Source organism: Hemitrygon akajei, chromosome 6 (assembly GCF_048418815.1).
Source record: "Hemitrygon akajei chromosome 6, sHemAka1.3, whole genome shotgun sequence".
NCBI classification, from domain to species: Eukaryota; Metazoa; Chordata; class Chondrichthyes; order Myliobatiformes; family Dasyatidae; genus Hemitrygon; species Hemitrygon akajei.
Genome location: NC_133129.1, coordinates 143,064,178 through 143,090,787, shown reverse-complemented (window position 1 = coordinate 143,090,787; position 26,610 = coordinate 143,064,178). Strand labels below are relative to the sequence as shown.

Sequence of the window (26,610 nt, the reverse complement as noted above, 5' to 3'; positions counted from 1 at the left end):
ACTGGAGCCAAATTTGTTAATTTGACTTTTATATCGGAGGATTGGACATGGATTCTGAAGCTGGTTAACTCTTCTTCAATCTGTGCTAGTCATTCACTGATTCAATTTAAAATTGTACATCGTTACCATTTGACAAAGGAGAGACTTGCTAAAATATTTCCCAGTGTTGACAAGTATTGTGATAGATGTAAAACTGTGATAGCTACACTGACACATATGTTCTGGTCATGTTCTATATTAAAACAGTTTTTGGAAGTTAGTCTTTTCAACAATTTCTAAAGCATTCAGAATCAACTTATAAGCTAATAAATTGAATGTGCTTTTTGGAATAATTCCTCAAAATATCCATGGTATTTCTGTGTCTGACCAACATGTTATTGTGTTTCTTACACTGATAGCTAGGAGGGCCATCTTTTTGAAATGGAAGGGTATATCAGCTCCTACTTTGTCACAATGGTTCTCTCAAGTGATGCTGTGTCTCAGTTTGGAGAGAATTATAAGTCGAACCTTTGAACCTTTATTTGATTTTGAGAAGAGATGGGGCTCATTTGCTCATTATTATCATTTCAGTTAATTGATAGATTTCCTCCACGATCTAAGTGTAATTTTTTTTGATATATCTTTCTTTCTTGTTGACGGTTTGATGTTTATTTTTATAAGCTTTTTGTATGATGCATGGCTCCGGGGTTGTACCCCCAATGGGATTCTTTTTTTCTCACTTTTCTTGCTCAGTAGGGGTTTTTTTTATTAAAAAATTTTCAATCTTTAAGATAATTTCTTTTTTTTTGAGGCATTGTAGGTGTTGTTACTTCGATGTACCTGTGCTATTTCTGAATGATAATAATAATAAAAAGATTTGAAAAGAAAGAGAAGGCTACACACACTGAAGGAGGTAAACTAATGACCTGATCAATGAACTGGTCAATCAAAAAAAAAACAGCATTATTAATGGTGTGGCAGAATTTTAGCAGATCAGAACATATGGCCTGAGATAAAGGAAATGGAAGAAATGGAATCAAAATACAATTTCTCAGTTGCCCCATCAAATTACTGAAGGAAAATGGCCATTCAGCTTATGTCAAAAGTACTTAAACCTCCAGCATAGTTTAGTTCAAGAGCATGTTCTGCCCTCCCACCTGTTTGACTAGGCATTACACAAATATGAACACAGACTACAACAATTGTAGGTTAGTTATTTGTTCAATAATGTGACCAATAATCAGTGGAATGTCAAACTGGATTCCGGGCATAAGATTGTCTGCAGACTGCTGAGATCTGCTTTTTTCCTTGCCAGTAACACCCACGTACCACCAATTTACAGGGCATGTCACTCAGGGACTTGGGATACACACACACATTCTTATAGATAAATATATAGATGCACGCATATACACTCACACTTTTTATTGTCTGACTGTATGCTGACTTGCTATCATATATGTGCCTTGTGCTGTTGATGCTGTGTTTTGCAACTTGGCCCTGGGATAACACTGTTTCATTTGTATGTATTCATATATTGTTGAACGATAATTGAACTGTCCGTGAGAAGTTTGTGATAAAAGGCAAATTTTAGACCTGCTGCAATTCACCTGGTGAAGATATTTCTAAAAGTCATTAGAATTTGCATGGGTTAGTGAAGAAATGGTGTTCCATTTAATTTGGCGCTGTTTGAGATTTACAAGGAGTAGCCATCTTTGTCCTTTGAGATGTTAGAATTCAAGGTTTGGGGAGGTGCTATTAAAGACTAACAGAGTTGATGCAACCATAGGTGGCATTCAATGCAGTCAAATTGTGCTGATAATGGAGAGAACACATATTTATGTTATGAAAAGGATATCAATAAAGTTGCCTCCTTTATGATTGGCAACCAAAAACTAAGAAATTTCATGGCAAATGAAGGCAATACTACAGACTCCTAGGGCATCTCCTAACATAATCACTCTCCACCTAAATGTTTACCGTTATACTGGAGCCTTAGGGACCTGTCTTGTCATAGTACTTGACATAGCTGAAGATAGCATTGGAGTTGAAGATATTCACTCAAAGGCATGATATTGTTGCTGTGACTATGTCAAGCTTTTGCTCAACTTATCATGGGATAAGCCTTCCATTTTTACCACCAGTTAACCACTGCCATAGTCATATTAAAAGCCACATCCACAGTCAACACGGCACAGCTCATAATGTTAACATTATTTTCAGAGTACATCAAATCAAATGAATGACTTGCTTAGCTATTTCAGAGAGCAATTACAAATTACAATGACTCCACAGACACTGGCCACTTCAGAGTAGGTTACTGAATAACTTAATTTTGATTGAGTGGCAAGTCTTAACGTGCGCTGAGCTGCCAATGTCTAACTAAAGCATGTTGAACATGTCCACATGCCTTAATGAATTCATGAGCTGAGCAGTTGAGTCATATAAAGTAGAAAGGCAGCCAACCTGAACCAGGCATTCAACAGTTAAACTAACATTAGACATGACTCGGTATACAAAAGTCAGAACAAGCTCCTGATCCATTTCCACTGTACAGAATTACACCTGGACTCACTCGGAATACAACCTACAGCACAGAGCTGGGCTACAACAGATATTGCAACAGTGTAAACAATAGATCTTTTTCTGAATTAATCCTACAGTCGTACATGGCTAATCAAGTGGAAGATTTAAATACATACACAGAAAAAGATGTCAATCCAATTTGTTGCATGTGTTCTTGTTCATATGCTGATCCCCAGTTCATACTTAATTTCACAAAACTAAGCAGCATAAAGAATGGCGTGAAACACCTTCACCTTTCAGAAGCAAGATGCACATTTAATTACTGACAATATAGTCATGAATTTGTATTCAATCTTGGGTGGATCTCAATAAAGAATGTTGGACACAGCATTGATCTCCTTTCATGATGAGCTACAACAATGTTTGGAAAACTTGCAGAGGCCTCCCACAATAACTATTTAAAATCTCACAGCTTTCAATGCAGACTGATAGAACTTGAATAGGTGGATTAAAAGTTGACATGACCATGAAGGGAATAGCACATCTTCAAGCTAAGACCATAAGACACAGGAGCAGAATTAGGCCATTTAGCCCATCGAGTCTACTCTGCTATTCAATCCTGGCTGATCCCGGATCCCACTCAAAGCTAACTATTGCTGAAAATAGGAAAGGAAATATAGAGGATAACTGGAGGAGTATTTAGTATTGTTCAAAGCTTGAGTGAAGTTAAAAGTAAGGATGTATTTTCCCAGAAAATAGTGGACATTAGGAAAAGTTTAAAGTTTTACTGTGGGTGTCAATTCCCTGAGTGTATTCAAAGATTTGAATCCAGTGATGTATTACAAATATTGGCAACCTGGGCAAAAAGAAATTAGAGTACCTACTACCCGTAAAAGTAGCAAATAGCCTCAATGTCAATTTATAGGTGCGGTAATAAGTAAGCAAAACATGCCATGTTTTTGTTCTTCAGAATGAAATTGTCTCACAGAATAAAATGACTTAATTTTGTCTCACAGGATGAAATTGTTTTTGAACATTCACTTTGAAATGGCACTACTTAGCCATTCACTTTGAATGACTACCTCCACTGTAACATAACAGGACTGATATCTTCACTTCTGGCAACTAAGGCAGTGATTCAAAATAATCTCAGCCTATTTTGCCTGCACCACTTCCTTAGAGGTGCTCTTTGAAACTGCAGATTTTATCACTGACAAACAAGAGCCCACAAGTAGCATGCCAATGTTGAATGGTGATAAATCTGTGTTCACTACCATCCCCTAATGTTCTCAGGTGACAGGTCCATGCTCACAAGTACCAGTGTTGTAGAAAGACAGACCATAAGAACATCTGTCCCTCCACCACTAGGGTCTCCTTTGGCGAAACGAGTGGACCACATCAGAGTAAAATTCTCTAGGTCAACCAATACTCTTTGTATTTAGGAAGTACAATAGCATATCATACCAATGGCAATTCCTCAAAACCTTCTAAATCAGACTTGAGCTCTAGGGTGGATTAAGATTAAAATGATTTCTGAGCATGCAGAGAAACACTGGTAGTGGTGGAAAGATGAGGAGAAAATCTGCAGATGCTGGAAATCTGAGCAACACCCACAAAATGCTGGAGGAGCTCAGCAGGCCAGGCAGCATCAATGTAAAAGAGTAAACAGTTGACGTTTCGGGGCAAGACTATTCCTTCTTCCATGGTCTTGTACACTCTCCCATCAGATTCCCACTTCTCCTGCCACTTTATATAGATAGATAGATAGAGAGATACTTTATTCATCCCCATGGGGAAATTCAACTTTTTTCCAATGTCCCATACACTTGTTGTAGCAAAACTAATTACATACAATACTTAACTCAGTAAAGAATATGATATGCATCTAAATCACTATCTCAAAAAGCATTAATAATAGCTTTTAAAAAAAGTTCTTAAGTCCTGGCGGTAGAATTGTAAAGCCTAATGGCATTGGGGAGTATTGACCTCTTCATCCTGTCTGAGGAGCATTGCATCGATAGTAACCTGTCGCTGAAACTGCTTCTCTGTCTCTGGATGGTGCTATGTAGAGGATGTTCAGAGTTATCCATAATTGACCGTAGCCTACTCAGCGCCCTTCGCTCAGCTACCGATGTTAAACTCTCCAGTACTTTGCCCACAACAGAGCCCACCTTCCTTACCAGCTTATTAAGACGTGAGGCGTCCCTCATCTTAATGCTTCCTCCCCAACACGCCACCACAAAGAAGAGGGCGCTCTCCACAACTGACCTATAGAACATCGTCAGCATCTCACTACAGACATTGAATGACGCCAACCTTCTTAGGAAGTACAGTCGACTCTGTGCCTTCCTGCACAAGGCATCTGTGTTGGCAGTCCAGTCTAGCTTCTCGTCTAACTGTACTCCCAGATACTTGTAGGTCTTAACCTGCTCCACACATTCTCCATTAATGATCACTGGCTCCATATGAGGCCTAGATCTTTCACTATTGGCTATCTAGCTCTTCAACTTTACCCCCAGTTTCACTTACACCTTGTATTTCTTCCTCCTACACCCGCCCCACCTTCTTGCTCTAACCACATCTTTTTTTCCTCAGTCCTGAAGAAGGGTCTCAGCCCAAAATGTCAACTGTTTACTCTTTTCCATAGATGCTGCCTGGCCTGCTGAGTTCCTCCAGCATTTTATGTGTGTTGACTTGTAGTAGTAACAAGGACATATGCCTCCACTGGGTTTTCTAGGGCCATGGATCGAAAGACCTCAGCTAACATCCATTTAGGCTAATCCAGGGCTCCTATACTGGCTGCATCAAATTTAGAAGCAGAGAATCTCCCATGACCATCTGGAAAGTGAAAAAATTCAATGAATTTCATTGGCGTTATCACAAATTCTGTTTTTCACTCTTCTAGAAGATTGCATGGTCTTGGTAAGGGGGCAAATGTTGTATATTTTGTGATATGCAAACTACCACAACTTTACAGGATTGGCCAGAGAGGCGTTTTCTCATTTGTCATAGCTCACTTCTCTCTTTAAACATGAACAAGTAACATAAAAAGCCTATTACAGAAGAGTACTGCTTCAAGCCCCTAGATTAATTTATTACCAATAACAGTGCTAATAAACATTTCATTTGAAACATCCAATCACATTGTAAAAGGTGAATCCATGGTTCCTTAAGCAAAAGGAATGTAATAAGGCAATTAGGCAAAGCAGGTATGCTCATTGTGTTAATCTCTTAACTACAATTGCACAATTTCAAAGCCGTTAGTGGTTATAAACTCATAATGCCAGCACAATGAAAAAGACAAAGAAAAAATGGAGAAGGTTTCAACATTTCAACCTTTGTTTTGTGATACATGTAAAAATATTGAAAACTTAACACTGTTGTCTGTCAGCACTGATTAAGCAATCAAAAATATAACAGTAATGGACAAAATAACTGGTTTTAACTTCCCAGCACTTTAATAGCTTTGTCACAATTTAGTGATGATTTAATCCAAGTCGTATAGATAATTTTCTCTGATAACGGCTACAGTTTAAATAACTGAGGTCATGGCCACAATGGCATTCTTTATTTTGACCCATAGAGAGGTGAATGGTAAATATCTGGAGAGATTAAATAATAACAGAGCAGCCGTACACCACTGGTGATGCTGACAATAAATTCCATTGACTGAAACCCACTGGCACTGAACACTTGTTCAAGTATCAGGTGACATCCACCCTATCAGAGTGTTTGGGGAAATAGTGAGATTGTTATCAAACATTTAGCTTTATAATCTTTATTTAATATTAAGTCTCCTACCTTGAAAGCATATTTGCGACTTATGTGATCATCAGGTTCAACAGGCGAGATAACATAACTGGGCAAAGGAATGCTGCCCAACACAGTCTCTTCTCGGCTATCTGTGTAACACAAAACAAATTAGATTGCATTTTTTATCTACTTCAAATATTCACACTTCAGTATTGCCAGATGAAAGATATTCACCAATGCTAACAAGGTGTGATAGGGCACAACTCATCAAGCTGCAACTATTGTTTATTTTCCCACCGAATAGCTTTGGATAATCTAAAGCTAGTGTCAGATGGTAAAATACATGATCAAGTGCCAATCAAGTAATGCCAATCAAGGCTAAAGAGAACTCCGTTGCCAGAGCCATTTTTCCATTTAAAGCAGTAGATAAGTTAACAATTTATGAAATAACTTCCTTTCTCTGGCAATCTTTTAACATGATTTGTGTATTATGTTATGTTTTCTACTCTGCAGTTCAAGAAGTGGTATGGGACCATAAGAAAGATAATAGAAAATATGAGTCATCCCTTCAGCAATTTCTGTTCATAGACACAGACATTCAAACAGAATAGTACCTAATGCATAATATAAAATAAAAATGGATTGTGGTATTTATTTGCAGTTACCTTTTCCCTCCAGAGACATACACATTTCAGAAAACATCCTTGTGCTCCTATGGCAAGGGTAAAATATTTACAGCCATTTTGGTTGTAGTGTTAAGGAAAACACTTCACACCCAAAACAGAGCTCATCTTCAAAATTAAAATTAGCCTTTTAAAAAAAAATTCGGAGCTACTGAATAAAGTAGCACTAACTACCAGTCCCTCAAGGCAACTGGACAGGGTGTGTGCAGTCAATCAGTTTACCAACTCTAAAAATGATCCGATCTATTTTTATAAACTGTAGGATTTCCAGTCAGCAGAGACATAGTGGGCTGAAGGGCCTGCTTTCGTCATCTACATTTCAGTGTTTTATGACACAAAAACCTCTGGCACAAAGAGTGATGCTTGACCTATCACAAATGTTCTTTTTTAGATAAGGAGGAGGTGAAAGGTGCTCAGTCATGTTTGCATTGTCACATTTTCTACAGTTGAAAGGTATTCACTTACTCACTATGACAACAAGAAGCTGCTTTTCATCCCAACTCAAGTCATTGCTGGCTCACAAAAGAGCATCCCTTTCTCCCTTCAATTCTGTGCAGCCCTTGAATTTATAGTATTCTTTTTCAGTTGCCCATCAACTCCCCCGTGATTCATTTACCACTTACTACACTAAAGGAGGCATTTACAGTGGTCAGTTAACCACCACAGAAACATGGTAGAAACTCACACAAATCACTGTGAAAACACCCAAAAGGTCAGGATCAAATTGGTTTCCAAGCTGTAAACACTGCCCATTGGCTTTAAAATGCATTTAAAATGCCCCATTCACAGCTGTAAGGAAAGCTGGCTAAGTAAAATTTAGTCAGTCTTTCATTGTGCACCAACTGGTTTAATGCAGTTGCAAAGACTAATCAGCATATATTAATCAAGTTAAACTGGATTCAACAGTGATAGTTTCTTACTTTTGCTTCTCTGACAAAGCAACAGAAAAAGTCTTTTTATAATAAATTGCGAGTCAGGTACTCACCTTTGTAATAGAACAAACAATATTCTGAAAGTGCAAACCACCTCCGTTTCCACAGTCTCATTCCAGAACTGTCCTACAAACATAAACAGATGATAATCTAGCGACAAAGTGGTTTTCATGAAAACTAGCATTCTGACAGCTGATACAATACAACATAACCTAGATTACAGAAGCAGCTGGAATTTAAATGCTGTCAAATGGAATTCAGGGCTCAGAGGGTACAAATCTTCCAAAACAGTTGTGAGTGGCTTGGATCATAAGCATTTTTAAAAAAGGAATTGAAGCAATGAATCAGGGATAGCACGTATAGATTACTGTACAAATAATTGAAATACAACACAATAATTAGGCTGATAACTTGATTTACTTTCTTCGCACTTCCCATCATCTTAAAAATAGAAATGATAACACTACCATTGACTTCATTGCATCTCCAATTTTCAGTACAAATGTGAATTTATGGTTATCATTACTATCCTGCTGCTGTTTCAGTTCCAGATAGTGTGTAAAAAAATAATGAATGTAAGGTTATAGTCTTTAAGTACGCAAGTAAATTAAGAACTGGAATATAAATTATGTCCTTGTGGCTGGGTTGATACACTTCAATGGCAACGTATAATCATCCATTCAATGACTGCTTGAAGTATTACATGTTGCATATTTCACACAAATGCTCAAAACATCCTAGCAGGAAAATAGAGTGATGAAAAAAATCACATTTCTCTCTCCAAATTATTGTGCCTTTCATCCTAATGATGACATTAATGTTTTAAAGTTGCAGTGAAAACCAATGACCAAATCTTGCTCATTTATTTGCCCCATACATTCTCATGCAGCTTGTACTCAACAATTATTTTAAATAGAGTTACGTTTTGTTTGTATTTGACTATGCATTTAGTCAATCCAGGACTTTCAATGGAACAAATGGTCAGTCACAGGGATTTAACTGTCAAAACAACAGTGCTGCTAATCAAAACTGCTATTGTGCATGCAAAAATCACACAAAATTGTAGGGAGTGATAGCAAGATCCCTGCTTGAACTAACTGTGCACTAGAAGTTCCATTCCCTTAAGTTAGTGCTCTGTAACACATGTAGATGAATCAGGCAGAAACATTCCTACTTGGAGCTGGGAGGAGGTTCCTTAGTCAAATGTCAACTGCCAACTCTCCAATAATTACACCTCAGATTTTCACAAATGTCTGTGGAAATGTGGAAGTCAAAATGTGGAGGTCCATGTCTGCTGTCTGTAGGAGTCTGGATGAACTTTGCATATAGCCCCTGCCCTGGACCATATGTGAGCTTGGCTGGCAAAAAGTTCATTGGAATGGGAACAGCCTTGTGGAAAAGTGCAGGATGTGTTTGAGTTAATTAAGTGTCTTCAACAAGTTCTTAGCAATTAATGTTTTATCCTTTACTTCTAATTCTTGTTATTATTTACCTCTATTAGTTGTTACTGGATGATTTAAAGTTTTCCAGAAGCATTTTACTGCAAGTTGGTTGAACCTCAGTTACCCAGAGACCTGACTGGGAATGGGAGACCAAGATAGTTCTACTCACACATTGCATTGGTGTAGTCGAGGTATGCTCTGAAGTGAGGAAATTTCCATTTTTAAATTGGCTTTTACAGTTTTGATTATTTCGTGAAAAATTGGAAAAAGTTCTCTCCAGTTTTTCCTCTAGTTGGGCAATGGTTTCCTTTTAATTTGATTTTCTTTTAAGCGCTCTAGGGAACTCCATGGTCATGTAAGTGGTGTTATACGAGAAATATTTTTGGAGTCTGAAAATTTGAATGATATTTTTCTGAATTCCAAGTGAAGGATTTCTAATACTTTTACTGCACAACCTTGTATGGGCAAAACTCTGACCAACAAATTTCAAAAAAGTGAATAATCTGCAGATGCTGGTAATCCAAGCAACACACACAAAATGCTGGAGGAACTCAGCAGGCCAGGCACCATTTACGGAAAAAAGTACAGAGGACGTTTTGGGCTAAAACGTTTGCCAGGCTTGAATTTTTTTCCATAGATGCTGCATGGCCTGCTGAGTTCCTCCAGCATTTTGTGTGTATTAACACCGATTTTCAACTATTTGCTAAAGCACATTCAGATCATACTTTAACATTATTGCATAAATTCAGATAATCAAACAATCATTGCTACTGTCACTTCAACACAGAGTGGGCAGCAATCATGCCAAATATTTTATTATTTAAAATAACTTCCTTCCACAGCAAAAGTGCAGGAGGAACTCAACAGGTCAAGCAGCATCAATGGAAATGAATAAACAGTCACCATTTTGGGCAAGACCCTTCTTCAGGACTGGAAAGGAAGATGATAGCGAAGCCAGGTGGGTGAGAAAGGTAAAGGGCTAGAGAGGAAACAATCTGATAAGAGAGTGGACCATGGGAGAAAGGGAAGAAGGATGGGCACCGGGAGAGGTGAGAAGAGGCAAGAGGCCAGAGTAGGAACAGAAGGGGAAGAAGGAGATTTTTTTTTTAACCGGAAGGATAAATCGATGTTCATGCCATCCGGGTGGAGGCTACCCAGTCAGCATATGGGTATTGCTCATCCACTCTGAGAGTGGCATCATCATGGCAAGATGAGGCCATGCTGAATGGGAATGAGGATAGAAATTCAAATGAAAATTCTGTTTCGAGCAGAGGTGCTCGACTTCCTCCCATTATTGGATGGTCATCATCAAGTCTTATACAAGAAGCCATATTTGGTTAGATTCATAGGAATTATGTTAGTGGTGGTCTGTATGTAAAAGATAGATTCCAGGTAACATGCTCTTCCCCCATGAAGCAAGCTTTAGGGAAAGGCTGTAAAGCAAGTCATAATAATGAGGAGATATTGTGTATTTTATTTTCTCTTTCCATTAGAGACACATGAATAAACTTTTAATGTTCAGTAGTAAGACACGACAAACCCGACTTGCAGTTAATCAAACAACATTCAACCATGCTTAATCTCTCATCTGTAGCTTGGAAATGAGTTACAATATAATACACGTTTTACCTGTTTGTAAAGCCATCCTCTCACTACCACTGGCGCATTTGGATTCCTCTTAATTGACTGCTCCCTCTTTCCAAAGTTATGGACTTTCCCATTTGTTTTTAACACCTGATCATAAATAAATATATCTGCATTTAGGATAACAAATGTCATGAGTGTCAAGTCAATCCTTTACTTTAAATATCATATGTTTAAATTTCCATTATCAACACAAATGAAGAAACATGAAACTTAACAAGTCAACATGAAAAACAAGATTTCAGTTTCAATAAAGTTAACCTCAATTCATTCCAATACAGCAATTCTGAATTGATTCAAACTCCAAGTTAATATTAATATCTTACTTATTGTAATGTTAAGACTTTATAAAGTACTGGTGAGTATTTGGGAGCTTTTTGAGCAGTTTTGGGCCTCATCTCAGAAAGGATGTGCTGAAACTGGAGAGGGTTCAAAGCTGGTTCACAAAAATGATTCCAGGCTTGTCATATGAACAACATTTGATGGCTCTGGGCCTATATTCACTTGAATTCAGGAGAATGAAGGGTGACTTAATTTAAACCAATTGCGTGGTGAAGGCCTTAATAGAGTGGATGTGGAGAGGATGTTTCCTATGGTGGGAGAGCCAAGACCAGAAGACACAGCCTCAGAATAGAGGGACGATTTTTCTGAATGGAGATAAGGAATTTCTTCTGCCAGAGAGTGGTGAATCTGTGGAATTATTTGCCACAGGCAGTTATGCAACCCAGTGGAGGCATACTTACGGCAGAGTTTGATAGATTCTTGATTGGTCAGGGCATGAAAGGATACTGGGAGAAGGCAGGAGATTGGGACTGAGAGGAAAATTGGATCAACCATGATGAAATGGCAGAACAGACTCGATGGGTCAAATGGCCTAATTCTGCTCCTTTATCTTGTGCTCTTATTGTCTTATTAAATGCATGATGAGGTAAAATATAACCACAAATTTCTCTTCAGCTGATATAACAAATAAATAATACTTTGAATAGATGACAAAGCTAACTTAAACATTTTTTTAAATAACTGCTGTAATTGATGAAGCAATTTCGTGCACTTCATTGGCATCCCACCTGCTTCATTCATGACAAGACTTACCAATAACGTTCACTCTTAACTTCAGTTCAGGAGCAATTAGGATTATGGAATAGATACTAGCATCTCTAACATAATCAAATAAGTAAATAAATGCAAATTATCAGATGCTTGCAGTGTATCAAAATGCCCAAAGATCCACATACTTATGTCCTAAGAATTCCCACTTTATAACAATGCTCTCAATGCAAAGCAGAATTTTCCCTTTCCTTTATCGGTAATTTTAGTTTGGTACAGCTGCAATCTAATCCCAATTCAATGCTGTGCAATCATCACGAAGCAAAAAGGAACTGCAGATGCTGGAAATACTCAGCATATTTGGCTGCTATCAGCCTGAAACGTTATATTTCTTGCTTCACAGAATGTTTCAGGCTAATAACTTTTCATCAAAATTAAGCAGACATTGAATGAGGAGACCAAGAATGGCTGAATAACACAAGTAGCGACAGTGTCATCTGAGGGATGGCTGAGAGGTGGATTGTTAATTGTAGGTGGTCTGCTTGGAAGCAATAGGCAGATGTGAACGAGAATGGAGGAGAAAAGGAAGGAAACATTTCCGAAACTGAGAAATGCAGAAAGCTCCTGGCCAGTTCTGATGCAAACTGGATCCACTGGTATTTTGAAGTGTGGAATGTAACATCAAGTCCTGAGAACATTCCCAGTCAGAAGAGATGCAGTTCCTCACTCTTGTCTTTGGACTCCTAAAGCCCCATGCACAGCCACGAGTGAAAATGTGACATGTGATACAAAGTTCAGATTGACCTCTCAAAATGATTGATGACCACATTGAGAACACTGAATGCAGTACACTAAATATGTTGTGGTATGAAGTGGTTCCTTAATGTTTTTATAGCCAGGAAAGATAGTGGGGATAAGCTCCCACTACCTATTAAATGCTCCCAATGGCGTGTGCCTCAAGTAGCCTCTGACAACCAAGCCCAGATCATGGCCTTCACATGTGGCTTAGCTACTAAGCCCAGCTGAACCAATTCTACTGACAGGAAAAGACGGAAAGGTGGGTTACTGGTGCCTTAAAACCAGTCGCTTCAGGTTGGCAGTTCATCTTGGAGAAGGAAAAGTCTGATCTCAAACCTCCTCTGTCTTGCGGCCATATACACAAATGGGGAAGGCTTCAGGAGTAAACCCTGAAGGAAATATCCAGAGCTGGAAACCCCAAGGCTGTCCTACATTGAATTGAATTCGCAATTCCTGTGATGCTGCTGGTACCAAACTGTATCATTCTCTGCCATTCCTTTGGGTTGATCAGATGTGTGGAGAGGGGGAGCTCGCTACGTGGGCAATACCTTGCTCCCTACATCATACTGCCCAGGCTTGCATGTCTAAACAGGTAGAACACAATATCCATGGTCAATTCTGGTCGATGGAGGCCCTCACCTCAATCACACAAGGCGAATTGCTGATTTGTCTGAAGAATACTTCCTAGTTCACTCAACATCCACTTCCCTTCTCACAGTACCTTTTAACACAAATACAGTAGATGAAACAGCTGCCTTTTTTAAAAACTATTTCCTTTCCCACCACCAGGGACCCAATCACATCTCGCAGGTGTACTCCCATTTATGAATCTCAATTCAGTGCTCATGGCATAGTTTCTACCACGCTGGAGAAACCAAATACAAATTGGATGACTCTTTGCAAGAATAATCCTTCTGTGGCTCTTAGGATGTGGCTTTAAATGTAACAATTCCAGCTCCCCAGCCTTCCCAGTTATTTCTCAAGTGGTTAGTTCCGATGGAAATTTATCAACTTGACATTATTAAAGTGATTTTCCATTCTTCTTACATTGCCTGAACTGCAGAGTATGTCCCGTCATTTCAGCGTTCAAGATCTCCGAATTCCAGCAATTCTTCCCCTCTCCATTTTCATTCACCTTCTATTTACAACAGGCATACAGTGGCATGCAAAAGTTTGGGCACCCCGGTCAAAATTTCTGTTACTGTGAATAGCTAAGCGAGTAAAATATAACCTGATTTCCAAAAGGCATAAAGTTAAAGATGACATATTTCTTTAACATTTTAAGCAAGAAAACTTTTTTATTTCCATCTTTTACAGTTTCAAAATAACAAAAAAGGAAAAGGGCCCGAAGCAAAAGTTTGGGCACCCTGCATGGCAGTACTTAGTAACACCCCCTTTGGCAAGTATCACAGCTTGTAAATGCTTTTTCTCGCCAGCTAAGAGTCTTTCAATTCTTGTTTGGGGGAATTTCCGCCCATTCTTCCTTGCAAGAGGCTTCTAGTTCTGTGAGATTCTTGGGCTGTCTTGCATGCACTGTTCTTTTGAGGTCTATCCACAGATTCTCGATGGTGATTAGGTTAGGGGACTGTGAGGGCCATGGCAAAACCTTCAACTTGCGCCTCTTGAGGAAGTCCATTGTGGATTTTGAGGTGTGTTTAGGTTCATTATCCTATTGTAGAAGCCATCCTCTTTTCATCTTCGGCTTTTTTACAGACAGTGTGACGTTTGCTTCCAGAATTCACTGGTATTTAATTGAAATCATTCTTCCCTCTACCAGTAATTGTTCCCTGCACCACTGCTGCAACACAAGCCCAAAGCATGATCGATCCACCCCCGTGCTTAACAGTTGGAGAGGGCTTCTTTTCATGAAATTCTGCACCCTTTTTTCTCCAAACAAATCTCTGCTCATTGCAGCCAAAAAGTTCTATTTTAACTTCATCAGTCCACATGACTTGTTTCCAAAATGCATCAGGTTTATTTAGATGTTCCTTTGAACCTTTTGAATATAGCTTTTTGCCCTCACCTACCACCCCACCAACCCCCACATCCAGCTATCTCCAAATGGATCCCACCACCAAGCAATCTTTCCCTCGTCCCCCCCCCCCCCCGCAACTTCCTGCTTTCTGCAGGGATCACTCTCTTGTCCATTCATCCCTCCCCACTGATCTCCCTCCTGGCACTTATCCTTGCAAGCGGAACAAGTACTACGGCTGCCCCTGCACCTCCTCCCTCACTACCATTCAGAGCCGTGAAGAGTCCTTCCGGGTGAGGCGACACTTCACCTGCGAGTCTGTTGGGGTCACATACTGTGTCCAGTGCTCCCAGTGCAGCCTCCTGTATAACCGGTGAGACCTGACACAGATCAGGAGATCATTTTGCCAAGCACCTACACTCCATTCGTCAAAAGAAGCCGGATCTCCCAGCGGCCACCCATTTTAATTCCACTTCCCATTCCAACATTTCAGTCCATGGCCGTCTCTACTGTCACGATGAGGCCATGCTCAGGTTTGGAGGAACAACACCTTCCGTCTGGGTAGTCTCCAACCTGACAGCAATGGCCCTCTGTTCTCTCCCATCGGACTCCCCTTTCTCCAGCCCTTCATCTCTTTCATCAATCAACTTCCCAGCTCTTTATTTCCCCCCTCCCCTCCTGGTTTCACACACCGCCTTGTGTTTCTCTCTGCCCTTCCCCCACTTTTTAAATCTATTCATCTTTTTTTCCTCCAGTCCTGTTGAAGGGTCTTAGCCCAAAATATCGACTGTACTTTTTCTCCCCCCATAGATGCTGCCTGGCCTGCTGAGTTCCTCCAGCATTTTGTGTGTGTCACGTGGATTTCCAGCATCTGCAGACTTTCTCTTGTTGGCTGATCTACTCCTGATTTTCGTCACACAGCACAGAAACAGGTCCCATCACCTCCAGCTTGTATTCCTTCCCTGCACCACACCTTTCTATTCTGGCTTCCTTCCTTCCAGGTCTGATGAAGAACCTTGCCCTGGAACAGAGCTGCTTATCCCCATCTCTAGATACTACCTGACTTACTGAGTTCCACCATCATTCTGTGCCTGTTGCCCTGAACTTCCTGTTTTTATTTTGTACGACCACTATCTGCATTTTTTTTTTAATTTTTACTTACAAAGTCAAAGAGCAGAATTGTGGATCTAGAACCATAAATGTTAAACTTGCTTGTACCACTTTCCACAGATGCAGTTTGATGTGAGGACTATTTCCAGCATTTCCCATTTCTATTTCCCTTTTCGATTTCTTATTTTAGATTTCCCAGTTCCAACTGCTCACTAAAATTAGCCCTCATCCTTCTGCAAAATCTCACCTCCCTGATTTAGTTCCTTTGATCCAAGAGTCATACAGCACAAAAAAGCCCTTCGGCCCACCATATCAATGCCAGCCCTTAAGTCCTGTCTATGTTTATCGCATTTTCTAGCAATTATGGTTTTTTTAAAACACTATGAGGATACAACTCAGACTAAAACATCAATCCAGATGTAAATGACAGGACTCCCCAATGCCATTAGGCTTTACAATTCAACTGCCAGGACTTAAGAACTTTTTTTTAAAGCTATTATTAATGCTTTTTGAGTTAGTGATTTAGATGCATATCATATTATTACTGAGTTAAGTATTGTATGTAATGAGTTTTTGCTACAACAAGTGTATGGGACATTGGAAAAAATGTTGAATTTCCCCATGGGGATGAATAAAGTATCTATCTATCTATCTATCTATCTTGCTAGAACTTAAATTTTAATTAAATACTGCACCTTCTTGGAGTTAACTGAATAGATTTTTTTCTGAGATTAGTAACTTAAATTTAAACCCCTTAGCCTTCTCTTCCTGATCTCTTCCTGTTCACTGTTCACACACCTCTGCATCAAAGTATCAAATTGCAGCAGACCACACAGGATATGATCTGGAACTGATATTCTGTGCTGTCAATGAGGGGCTCAAAGACTGATATGTACTGAACTTCTCTATAAATCACTAACTTCAGTGGGGGAGAAAACAAATAGAAAAACATTCCTGCACTTTCTGATTATCCTTGATCTTCAGTTCATGTGTATTCTGTAAAATACACATTACCTTTTCAGCACAAAAAAAACAATAGTCCACACAAAGCCAGAACGTTCAAACACCTAAATCATTAACAAACTGTCCACACAACTTCACTGGGTAACATCAGAAAGGTTCACACCACTATGAAAATCCAGTCACAAGCTGGATTTTTACATCAATTTTCTTCAAAAATCACTAAACTGAATGAGATCTTCTCAAAAACTAGCTTAGAAATTATGATTTGCATCTTAATAAAATCTTACTGAAGCATTTCCTGAAACACATTTTGCCATTCATTTCCAGGTGCATATTCCAATGTCCAGATTCACTGGTTTTGCCTCTTCGCTTTAATTTCACCAGCTGACCATAGGATGACTGCACACTCAACCCACAGGCATCTTCAAATAACTGGATGCAAACCACTACAGATGCCATAAATCTAAAATAAAAATGTAAATGCTGGTGGAACTCAGCAGGCCAGCAGCATCCATGGAAAAGAGTACAGTTGAGACTTCGGGCTGAGACATTGACTCTACTCTTTTCCATAGATGCTGCCTGGCCTGTTGAGTTCCTCCAGCATTTTGTGTGTGTTGCTTGGATTTCCAGCATCTGCAGGCTTTCTCTTGTCTGGAAATGTTCTGCAGGTCAGGTAAAATGATGAACGCAGAGAGGCTGCTCACTTTGGTCTGTTAAGGGATCCAGAGAAAGATCAGGATGACATGCTCAACTTGGAAGGCAGTGATTGGAATTCTGCATCCAAGGGCTATTGGTGACATTATGCCATGCAAATAAATTTTGAAATGTAGGGGAAGTGAAGAAACATTTGGATCATGCAGATAGTGAATATTTGAGAAGCAACAGAGGAACTATAGGAGACCAATTAGCTTCTTCAGCATACTGCACCTTTCAATAGATTGTGGTCCACGTAGTCTTCTCCTCAACATCATTTCCCTGCATCTTCCACATATTCTGCATCGATTATACTTAGTGACTCAATATACCCAATGCAGATAGATTGCGAGACACCTTTCCCTTTAATATTGTTATCTAGAACCAAACGGCATGCGCTTAAGCTGAGGGGGTTTGAGGAAGAATTGTTTTTGAGAGGTTAGTTAAAATCTGAAATGCACTGCTTGAAGAAAAGGGAGACATTTAACATCAACTATCAACATTCTAGGATTGTGACAAGCACTTGAATTGCCAAGGTGTGAAGGCCGCAGGTCAGCATGATCTGCTTCCTTGCTGCATGACTGCCTCCACTGTTGTGCAGAATAGAGAGATTCACAAACATCTAAATAAATTCCTCCTCATATCGAGTTCGAATGGGTGATCACTTATGCTGAAACTGAATCTATTTCTTGCAGTATCCATCATATTAACACCCTTCTGAATCTTCAACATATCAATAAGATTACTGCTCAGTACAATATTCCATTGGGTAGAGGGCTAACATGCTTAACTATCTTTGATCCTCATCAAATAAACTTCCTCTACACTTTAATCCAAGTACAGTGGATTCCACTGAACTGGGAAACATCAGGACCAGTACATTTTGGCCCAATTAAGTAGCTGCCCAATTAGCCAAAGTTTCACAGAGATAATTTTAAAAATATAAAGATGAAAAACTACCATTTAATGGAATAACAAACTATGTCTTTAAATGAATTGCAGAACAAATTGGAACACTACCAATACTACTACAGTGCTACAAGGTAGTAGGTGAAACCGGGAGGGGAGGGAGGAAATAAAGAGCTGGGAAGGTTTATAGCAGCGCTCCTCCCTATAGATGCTGCCTGACCTGCTGCGTTCCACCAGCATTTTGTGTGTGTTGCTTGAATTTCCAGCATCTGGAGATTTCCTCATAGTTCCTAATAGTTATTGACTGAGGAATTTATTCAGCGTCCACTATGTATAGGGTAATCTTTTTGGCTAGTGTCAAATCTCTTTGTAACATCTTGGCAAGGGACTGAAATTTTAAGTCACAATAAAAAACAAATTTATCAAAAACTCGCTGCCTTTTGAATCTGATTCCGTCAGCCCAAATGAATTAACATGACACAAGTACACGCTACTGACGCTATTTAAAAACTGTTCGCTCTAAGCTTGTTGTGAACTGTTCAGCAACAGTCTCTTGTTACATTCAGCCAGAGAATCATTCCACTGAGATGTAACACTGAGCGGCATAGGAAGCCATTCCTACCTGTGGCCATCAAACTTTACAACTCCTCCCTTGGAGTGTCAGACACCCTGAGCCAATAGGCTGGTCCTGGACTTATTTCCACTTGGCATGATTAACTTATTATTTTTTAATTATTTATGGTTTTATATTGCTATATTTCTTCACTATTCATGGTTGCGCTGTAATGAAACCCAATTTCCCTCGGGATCAATAAAGTATGTCTGTCTGTCATCCCAATTAAGCATCACTGTGTCCCAAATACACAAAAAAAAAATCCCTGCTATTTCCTCAATTAGTTTTTGTTCTTTAGGAGCTGTTCCAAATAAGTGGCTTTCCCAAATAATCAGAATCCACAGTCCATCCTTCCCTAAATGCAGACTAAAACTGAACAAAGTACTCCAGGTGAGTCTTACCAGAGCTCTCTGAAGATAGGCTCAAAGAACAATGAGCTCTTCTCCTGCTCCCTGGTGTCATCATTTTGCATGCAAGAAATCTCATTACTATTTTACAAAAAAAATCTGCGAACCCATCAGTATTGCTCGAATTTGATTATTACAAATATTAATTGCATTTGATCAATGGAAAACTGAAATTTAAGTAGGAGCTTATATAGAAAATTCATGAGGAATATATCACCAAGAAATGTTACTCAGAAGTTAAATCATTACTTTAAGTCTCAAAAGAATGAAGTTAATATGACGCTGATGAATTTTAGTTTTCCGAAACAGAAGTACAGATTGTGCTGCAGATTGTTCTGAACATAAGGGAATTCATCAACAGGCCAAACACACACGAATGAACATTAGAAGAAATTAAAACCAATCAAATTAGATGTTATGACAGATGTCATAACTCAAGTTTTATTACACCTTAAAATAAACACAGTTGCCAGGCTCCCTACCAATTATAATAATAGTAGAAATACAAAAAACATCAGTAGACTGCAAAACGTAGATCTTCATTTTTTTGCTCTAATCTAAAGGGAGAAAGGTGAAAGAGAATTTATAAATATAAAACAGGCTGAGATATGCTGAATACTGGTACAGAACACAAGGCAGTTCAAAACACAGAGGAAAAAAAATCAATGAAGCCAAACCAAGAGAAAAGCTCAAATAAGAGAAATTGAGTTAAATAAAGCAAGGGATTGTGTGAGTTAGTTAAATATTAAATACACATTCAGTTTATAAAAGGCCACAAAGTAACCCCCTTTTGCAGCACTCTTCTCTCATTTGGATCTCCTAATTCTAATGGCATGCTTATCAGGTTGTGCAATCTAGATACAAATATTGTTTCATGGACTCCAGTCATCTTTCATTCAAAGCAAAAGTTCAACCCAAACCATGCATTTTTGGATGCAAATACGGACGAAAAGCTCTAGGTTTGTGGATACAATGACAACAAACATTAACTGCTCAGTGTCATTGTGTAATGAAAATAACAAGGACTGCAGAATTTACATGTATGCACAGTTTAACACAGAAATCCCAATGCGGCTGTCAGTGATTTTAGTATTTCTGTACAGTACATTGTTTTGCAGTCTTTTCATGCCTAATCAAGCAAATTCAGGGAACTAATAGGATATTAGACAAGTATGAATTATTTTTGCTGCAAAATACCCCATAAATGATTCACGAGCCTCTTGGACATTCTAAAGCTCTCACCCATAATTACTGTTTAGCAAATCCTCCAGAGTCAGAGGAAAAAGAAACTTTGTTTTTCTTTCTTTTACAATTGATAGCAAAATATTACAAAACCAATGAATTAAACTATTTTTTTTACTCATCCAACTTAATTTTGGTGTAATGGTGTCATTTTTCTACTCTGTAAAAACATTCCTAAATGAACTAAAAATTACATTTTCCCATTATGGTTTGCAGTCCTTGAGAATCTTCAGTGTGATTGATTCTTTAACCACCTTGGCAACAGAATTGTTCTCATCAACAGTGTAGATTGGCACCTAATAAAAATCATTGGAAGAACACACCCAACACCACATGATCTTTACAGAAAAACTGAGCTCATTTTCATAGCTTCATAGCTAACCACAAAAATGCAAGTCTCTACTACTTAATGAGAATAGCTTTATCTCCTCCAATTACAATCCCTTCAATTGTTCTTCACCTTACTCGTTCTTTCCTGATTCTTCCGAGGCAAGGTTGAAAAGCCATGTAGGACAGAGGACTGAGCTGGACCATTTTCTGCAGCAAAGATTAACTTCATACTTTCATAGTGGGCAGATTCTGAAGTGGTAAGTTACATGCAAACACCAACTCATTTACAAACATAGTACAAAAATATCAATTTAAGGTATATCTTCAACTCTGATTCAAATCAACATTGGATAACTAGTTTGCTGGAGCTCCATTCAGAAACAAGAGAAAACCTGCAGATGCTGGAAATCCAAGCAACACACCCCCCCCCCCCCCCCACCGGCCAGGCAGAGTCTATGGAAAAGAGTACAGTTGATTTGGGGCCAAGACCCTTCGGCAGGACTAGAGGAAAAAAGCTGAGGAGTCAAAGTTGGTAGGGAGGGGAGGAAGAAACACAAGGTGATAAGTTAAATTGGAAACTGGTGGGGGGGGGGAGGAATGAAGTAATGAGCTGGGAAGTTAATTGGTGAAAGAGACACAGAGCTGGAAAAGGGGAAACCTAATAAAAGACAAAAGGCCATGGAAGAAAGAACGAGGGAGGAGCACCAGAGGGAGGCAATGGGCAGGCAAGGAGATAAGGTTAGAGTGGGAAAAGGGGATGGCCAATAGTGAAGGGGGGGTGCATTACAGAAGTCTAAGAAATCGACATTGATACCATCAGGTTGGAGGCTACCCAGACAGAATACAAGATGTTACTCTTCCAACCTGATTGTGGCTTCATCGCGACAATAGTGGAGACCACAATCAGGTTGGAATGGGAAGTGGAATTAAAATGGATGGCCACTGGGAGATCCCACTTGTTCTGGTGGACGGAGCGTAGGTGCTCAGCGAAGCGGTCTCCCAATCTGCGTTGGGTCTCACCAATATACAAGAGGCAACTCCAGGAGCACCGGATACAATAGATAACCCCAACTATCTGGGTAACCTCTAACGTGATTGCATGAACTTCGATTTCTCAAACTTCCGGTAATGTTGTCCTCCCTCTCCTTCGCTACTCCCGCATCCCCATTTCCCTCTCTCATCTCATCGCCTGCCTCTGGTGCTCCTCTCCCTTTTTCTTTCTTCCATGGCCTTCTATCCTCTTCTGTTAGATTCCAGCCCTGTATCTGTTTCACCAATCAACTTCCCAGCTCTTCACTTTGTCCATCCCAGTTTTACCTATCACCTTGTGTTTAATCGTCCCCTCCCTTTTAACTCTGACTCCTCATCTTTTTTTCCTCCAGTCCAGCTGAAGGGTCTCGGCCCAAAATGTCAACTGTATTCATTTCCATTGATAAATTCCTTCAGCATTTTGTGTGTGTGTTGCTGAAGCTTCATGTTCTGCAGAATACAAACCATTTAAATTGGATTGCAGGTACAACTGCATACCTTTGTCCCATCTCCAGAACCATCTCCCCCAAGAGAAATTATCATTAAGGTGCAGGTGAGCTTCCAATCAAGGTAAATCCATGAGTTACATAAACTCATTTCCTTTTTTAAACAGATCACAACACAGGCACTGACCTTTGTCCCACAATGTTGTTCCTGTCTAACTAATCCTAACAGGTTGCATGAGACCCTTTACCCTCTAATCTCTACATTGGCATACACCACCTCCCAAGGAAATTCATACCAGGCACCTATACTCTGTGTTTAAAACAAAACTTGTTCACAAATCTTTTCAATTCCTCTCTCTCATCTTAAAGTTATGCTCTCAAGTGTTTAACATACTCACCAAAGTTTTCTCATTCATGCCTCCAAAAAAATATACTGTTATCAGATTGCTCCTCAGCCTCTGACATTCCAGAGAAAATAATCCATTTCTCCAACTGCTCCTCATGGTTAATATTCCTTAATGCAAGCAACATCCTAATGATTCTCTTCTGCGCACTCTCTAAAGCTTTCACATCGTTCCGATAGTGTAGCAAACCAGAAATGTACACAATATACTTTAAATGTGGCCGAACCAGAGTTTTATACACTCATAACATGATTCCCCTATTTTATACTAAACACCTTGAAGAATGTGCCGAATGCATTTTTACTACTGATTTTACCCTATGATGCAGTTTTGGGGAGCCATGGGCTCGCATCTTAAAATCCCAGTGTATTTCAATGCTCTTAGGGTCCTGCCATTTACTTCATACTTCCCTCTTACATCTGTCTTCCCAGCATGTAATATCTCAGTTTCCTGGATTAAAGTCCAGCTGCCATTTCTCTGTCCACATTTCCAATAGGTTGATGCGCATCAATCATTTGAAAACCTTTGCCACTATCCACAGTTCTGTTATTTGTTCCCACCATTAATCCCTGCAGTCACAGCTTTCTAGTCAGTGTAACACCTGTCTTATGGGGAAGCCCGTTTTAAATCTAATCTAACAAATCACTATGGATCCCATGTCTCTTAAGCCTCTGGATCTGCCTGCTATGAGAAACCATGTCAAAGGCTTTACTGAAGACCATGTAGACAACATACACTGTCCAACTCTCAATCAATTTTATCATATGCTCAAAACAAGTCAATCAAGTTTGTCAACACAAGAGATTCTACAGATGCTGGAAGTCCTCAACAACACACAAAATGCTTGAGAAACTCAGCAGGTCAGTATCCATGGAAATGAATAAACAGTTGACGTTTCTGGCTGAGACCCTTCATCAGGAATATGCTAGAATAAAACGATGGGGGATGGGGCAGGAGCACAAGCTAGAAGGTGATAGATGAACTCAGCTGGGTTGGAGACGGATGATGTAGTAAAAAGCTGGGAGGATATACTGTAGGCATAAAAGGTAAAAGGCTGGAGAAGGTAAGAATCGAAAAGGAAAGGAAAATGGACCACGGGAGAAAGGGAAGGAAGATAGGCACCACTGGGAAGTAATAGGCAGATGAAGAGGAGAGGTAAGAGGGGGGCCAGAGTAGGGAAATGAAGAAGCAGGAAGGGAGTGAGGGAAAAATGTATACCAGAAGTTGGAGAATCAAGTATGTAGACAATGAACTGCTCCGCACAGTCTTTCTATCCCTCCAAGTCTATCCTTTTCCAGATGTGAATTGAACTGATACTGAAGAATCTTCTCCAATAACTTCACTGCCACTGATGCAAGGCTTACTGGCCTATAATTTGTCTTTCTTAACTTTATTTAATAGGGAAAAATATTGGTTATGCTCCAATCCTGTAATAAAGACCTCTGTCAATCTTCTTTCTGGTCACTCTCAATAACTTGGGATAGATCCCATTAAACCTTGAGAGTAATGCTCAATTTTCTCCGTGATCCCCAACACCTCCGCCAGCTTGTTATCAACTTGCCCCAGAATATCAGCATACCCCTCCCTGATCTAGCTATCCTTCATATCCTGTTCCTTGGTGAACACAGATGCAAAGTTAGAAGTTGCAGCTCGTCTATTTTCTCTGATTCCAGGTAGAGCCATAGTCAAAGAAGTACTACACAGAAACAGGCCCTTTGGCCCATTGAGTCCATGCTGAAACCATTAAAACTGCCCACTCCGATCGACCTGCACTGGACCATAGCCCTCCATGTCCCTACTAACCACATACCCATCCAAACTTCTCTTTAATGTTGAAATTGAACTCGCATGGACCACCTAATGCTGGCAGCTCATTCCACACTCTAGTGACCCTCTGAGCGAAGAAGTTTCCCCTCATGTTCCCCTTAAACTTCTCACCTTCCATCCTTAAGCCATGACCTCTGGTTGTAGTCCTACTTAACTTCAGTGGGAAAAGCCTGCTTGCATTTACCCTATCTATACCCCTCAGAATTTTGTATACCTCTATCAAATCTCCTCTCCGTCTTCTATGTCCTAAAGAATACAGTCCTAACCTATTCAACCTTTCGCTATAATTCAGGTCCCCCAGACTCGGCAACATCTTGTAAATTTTCTCCGCATTCTTTCAACCTTATTTACATCTTTCCCGTGATCAAATCTGCATACAATACTCCAAATTAGGCCTCCCCAGCATTTATACAACTTCAACACATCATCCCACCTCCTGTATTCAATACATTGATTTATGAAGGCCAATAGGCCAAAAGCTTTCTTTACAACCCCATCAACCTGTGACACCACTTTCAATTAATTATGTACCTGTACTTCCAGATCACTTTGCTCTACGACACTCCTCAGTGCCCTACTGCTCACCATGCAAGTCCGCTCATCTAGTGGGTCCTCCCAAAGTGCAAAACCTCACATTTGTCTGCATCAAATTCCATCCGTCATTTTTCCAACTGGTCCAAATCCCACAAGCTCTGATAAGTCTTCCTTGCTGTCCACTACACCTCCAATCTTGGTGTCATCCACAAATTTGCTGATCCAGTTAAACACATTATCATCCAGATTATTGATATAGATGACAAACAACAATGGATCCAGCACCGATTCCTGCAGCACTCAACTAGTCACAGGCCTCCAGACAGAGAGGCAACCATCTACTACCACTCTCTGAATTCTCCCATAAAGCCAATGTCTAATCCAATTTACTATTTCAACCTGAATGTTGAGTGACTGAACCTTCTTGACCAGCCTCCCATGTGGGACCTTGTCAAATGCCTTGCTAAAGTCCATGTATACATCATCCACTGCCTTGCCTTCATACATTTTCCTAGTAACTTCCACAAAAAACTCTACAAGTTTGGTTAAACATGACTGTGCACAAGGGAACACTGACTATCATTAATCAGTCCATGTCTATCCAAATGCTTATATATCCAGTCCCTTAGAATACCTTCCGATAACTTTCCCACAACTGATATCAGGCTCACCAGCCTATAATTTCCTAGTTTCTGGTTAGAGCCTTTTTTAAACAGCAGAACAACACTGGCTCTCCTCCAATCCTCTGCTACCTCTCCTGCTGCTAAGGATGATTGAAATATCTCTGCTAGGGCCCTGACAATTTCTGCACTTGCCTCCCATAGGGTCCGTGGGAATACCTTGTCAGGCCCTGGGGATTTATCTGCCCTGATTTGCCTCAGGATAGCAAACACCTCCTCCTCTGTAATCTGTACAGGTCCATGAAGTTGACACTATTTTGCCTCACTTCTATAGACTCTGTATCCGTCTCCCGAGTAAAGACAAATGCAAAGAATGCATTACGATCTCCCCCCATCTGTTTCGGCACAACCCATGGATTACCATTCTGGTCTTCCAGAGAACCAATTTTGTCCCTTGCAATCCTTTTGTTCTTAACAGATGTGTAGAATCCTTTAAGATTCTTCTTCACCTTGTCTACTAGAGGAACTTCACACCTTCCTGATTTCTTTCTTAAGTGTTCTCTTGCATTTCTTGTATCCACAAGCATTCATTTGTTTCTACTTACCTATAACTGCTATGCATCTCTTTTTCTTCCTCTTAACCAGGGCCTCAATATCTCTTGAAAACCAAGGTCCCTTACACTTTGCCTTTTATTCTGACAGGC

At 39.8% G+C, this 26,610-nt stretch overlaps 1 protein-coding gene across 17 annotated transcripts in view; it reads right to left on the bottom strand.

Annotated features, from left to right (window-relative positions):
• Positions 1-26,610, bottom strand: part of plekha7b (pleckstrin homology domain containing, family A member 7b) — a 401,998-nt gene that overhangs the window by 134,911 nt on the left and 240,477 nt on the right. For all 17 annotated transcript variants that reach the window (XM_073049397.1, XM_073049398.1, XM_073049399.1 and 14 more), the window contains 3 exons: positions 10,945-11,049; positions 7,927-7,999; positions 6,307-6,407 (listed from right to left, as the gene is read on the bottom strand). In XM_073049397.1, the coding sequence (XP_072905498.1) occupies positions 6,307-6,407; positions 7,927-7,999; positions 10,945-11,049 (279 nt within the window). The remainder of the gene's footprint in view (positions 1-6,306; positions 6,408-7,926; positions 8,000-10,944; positions 11,050-26,610) is intronic.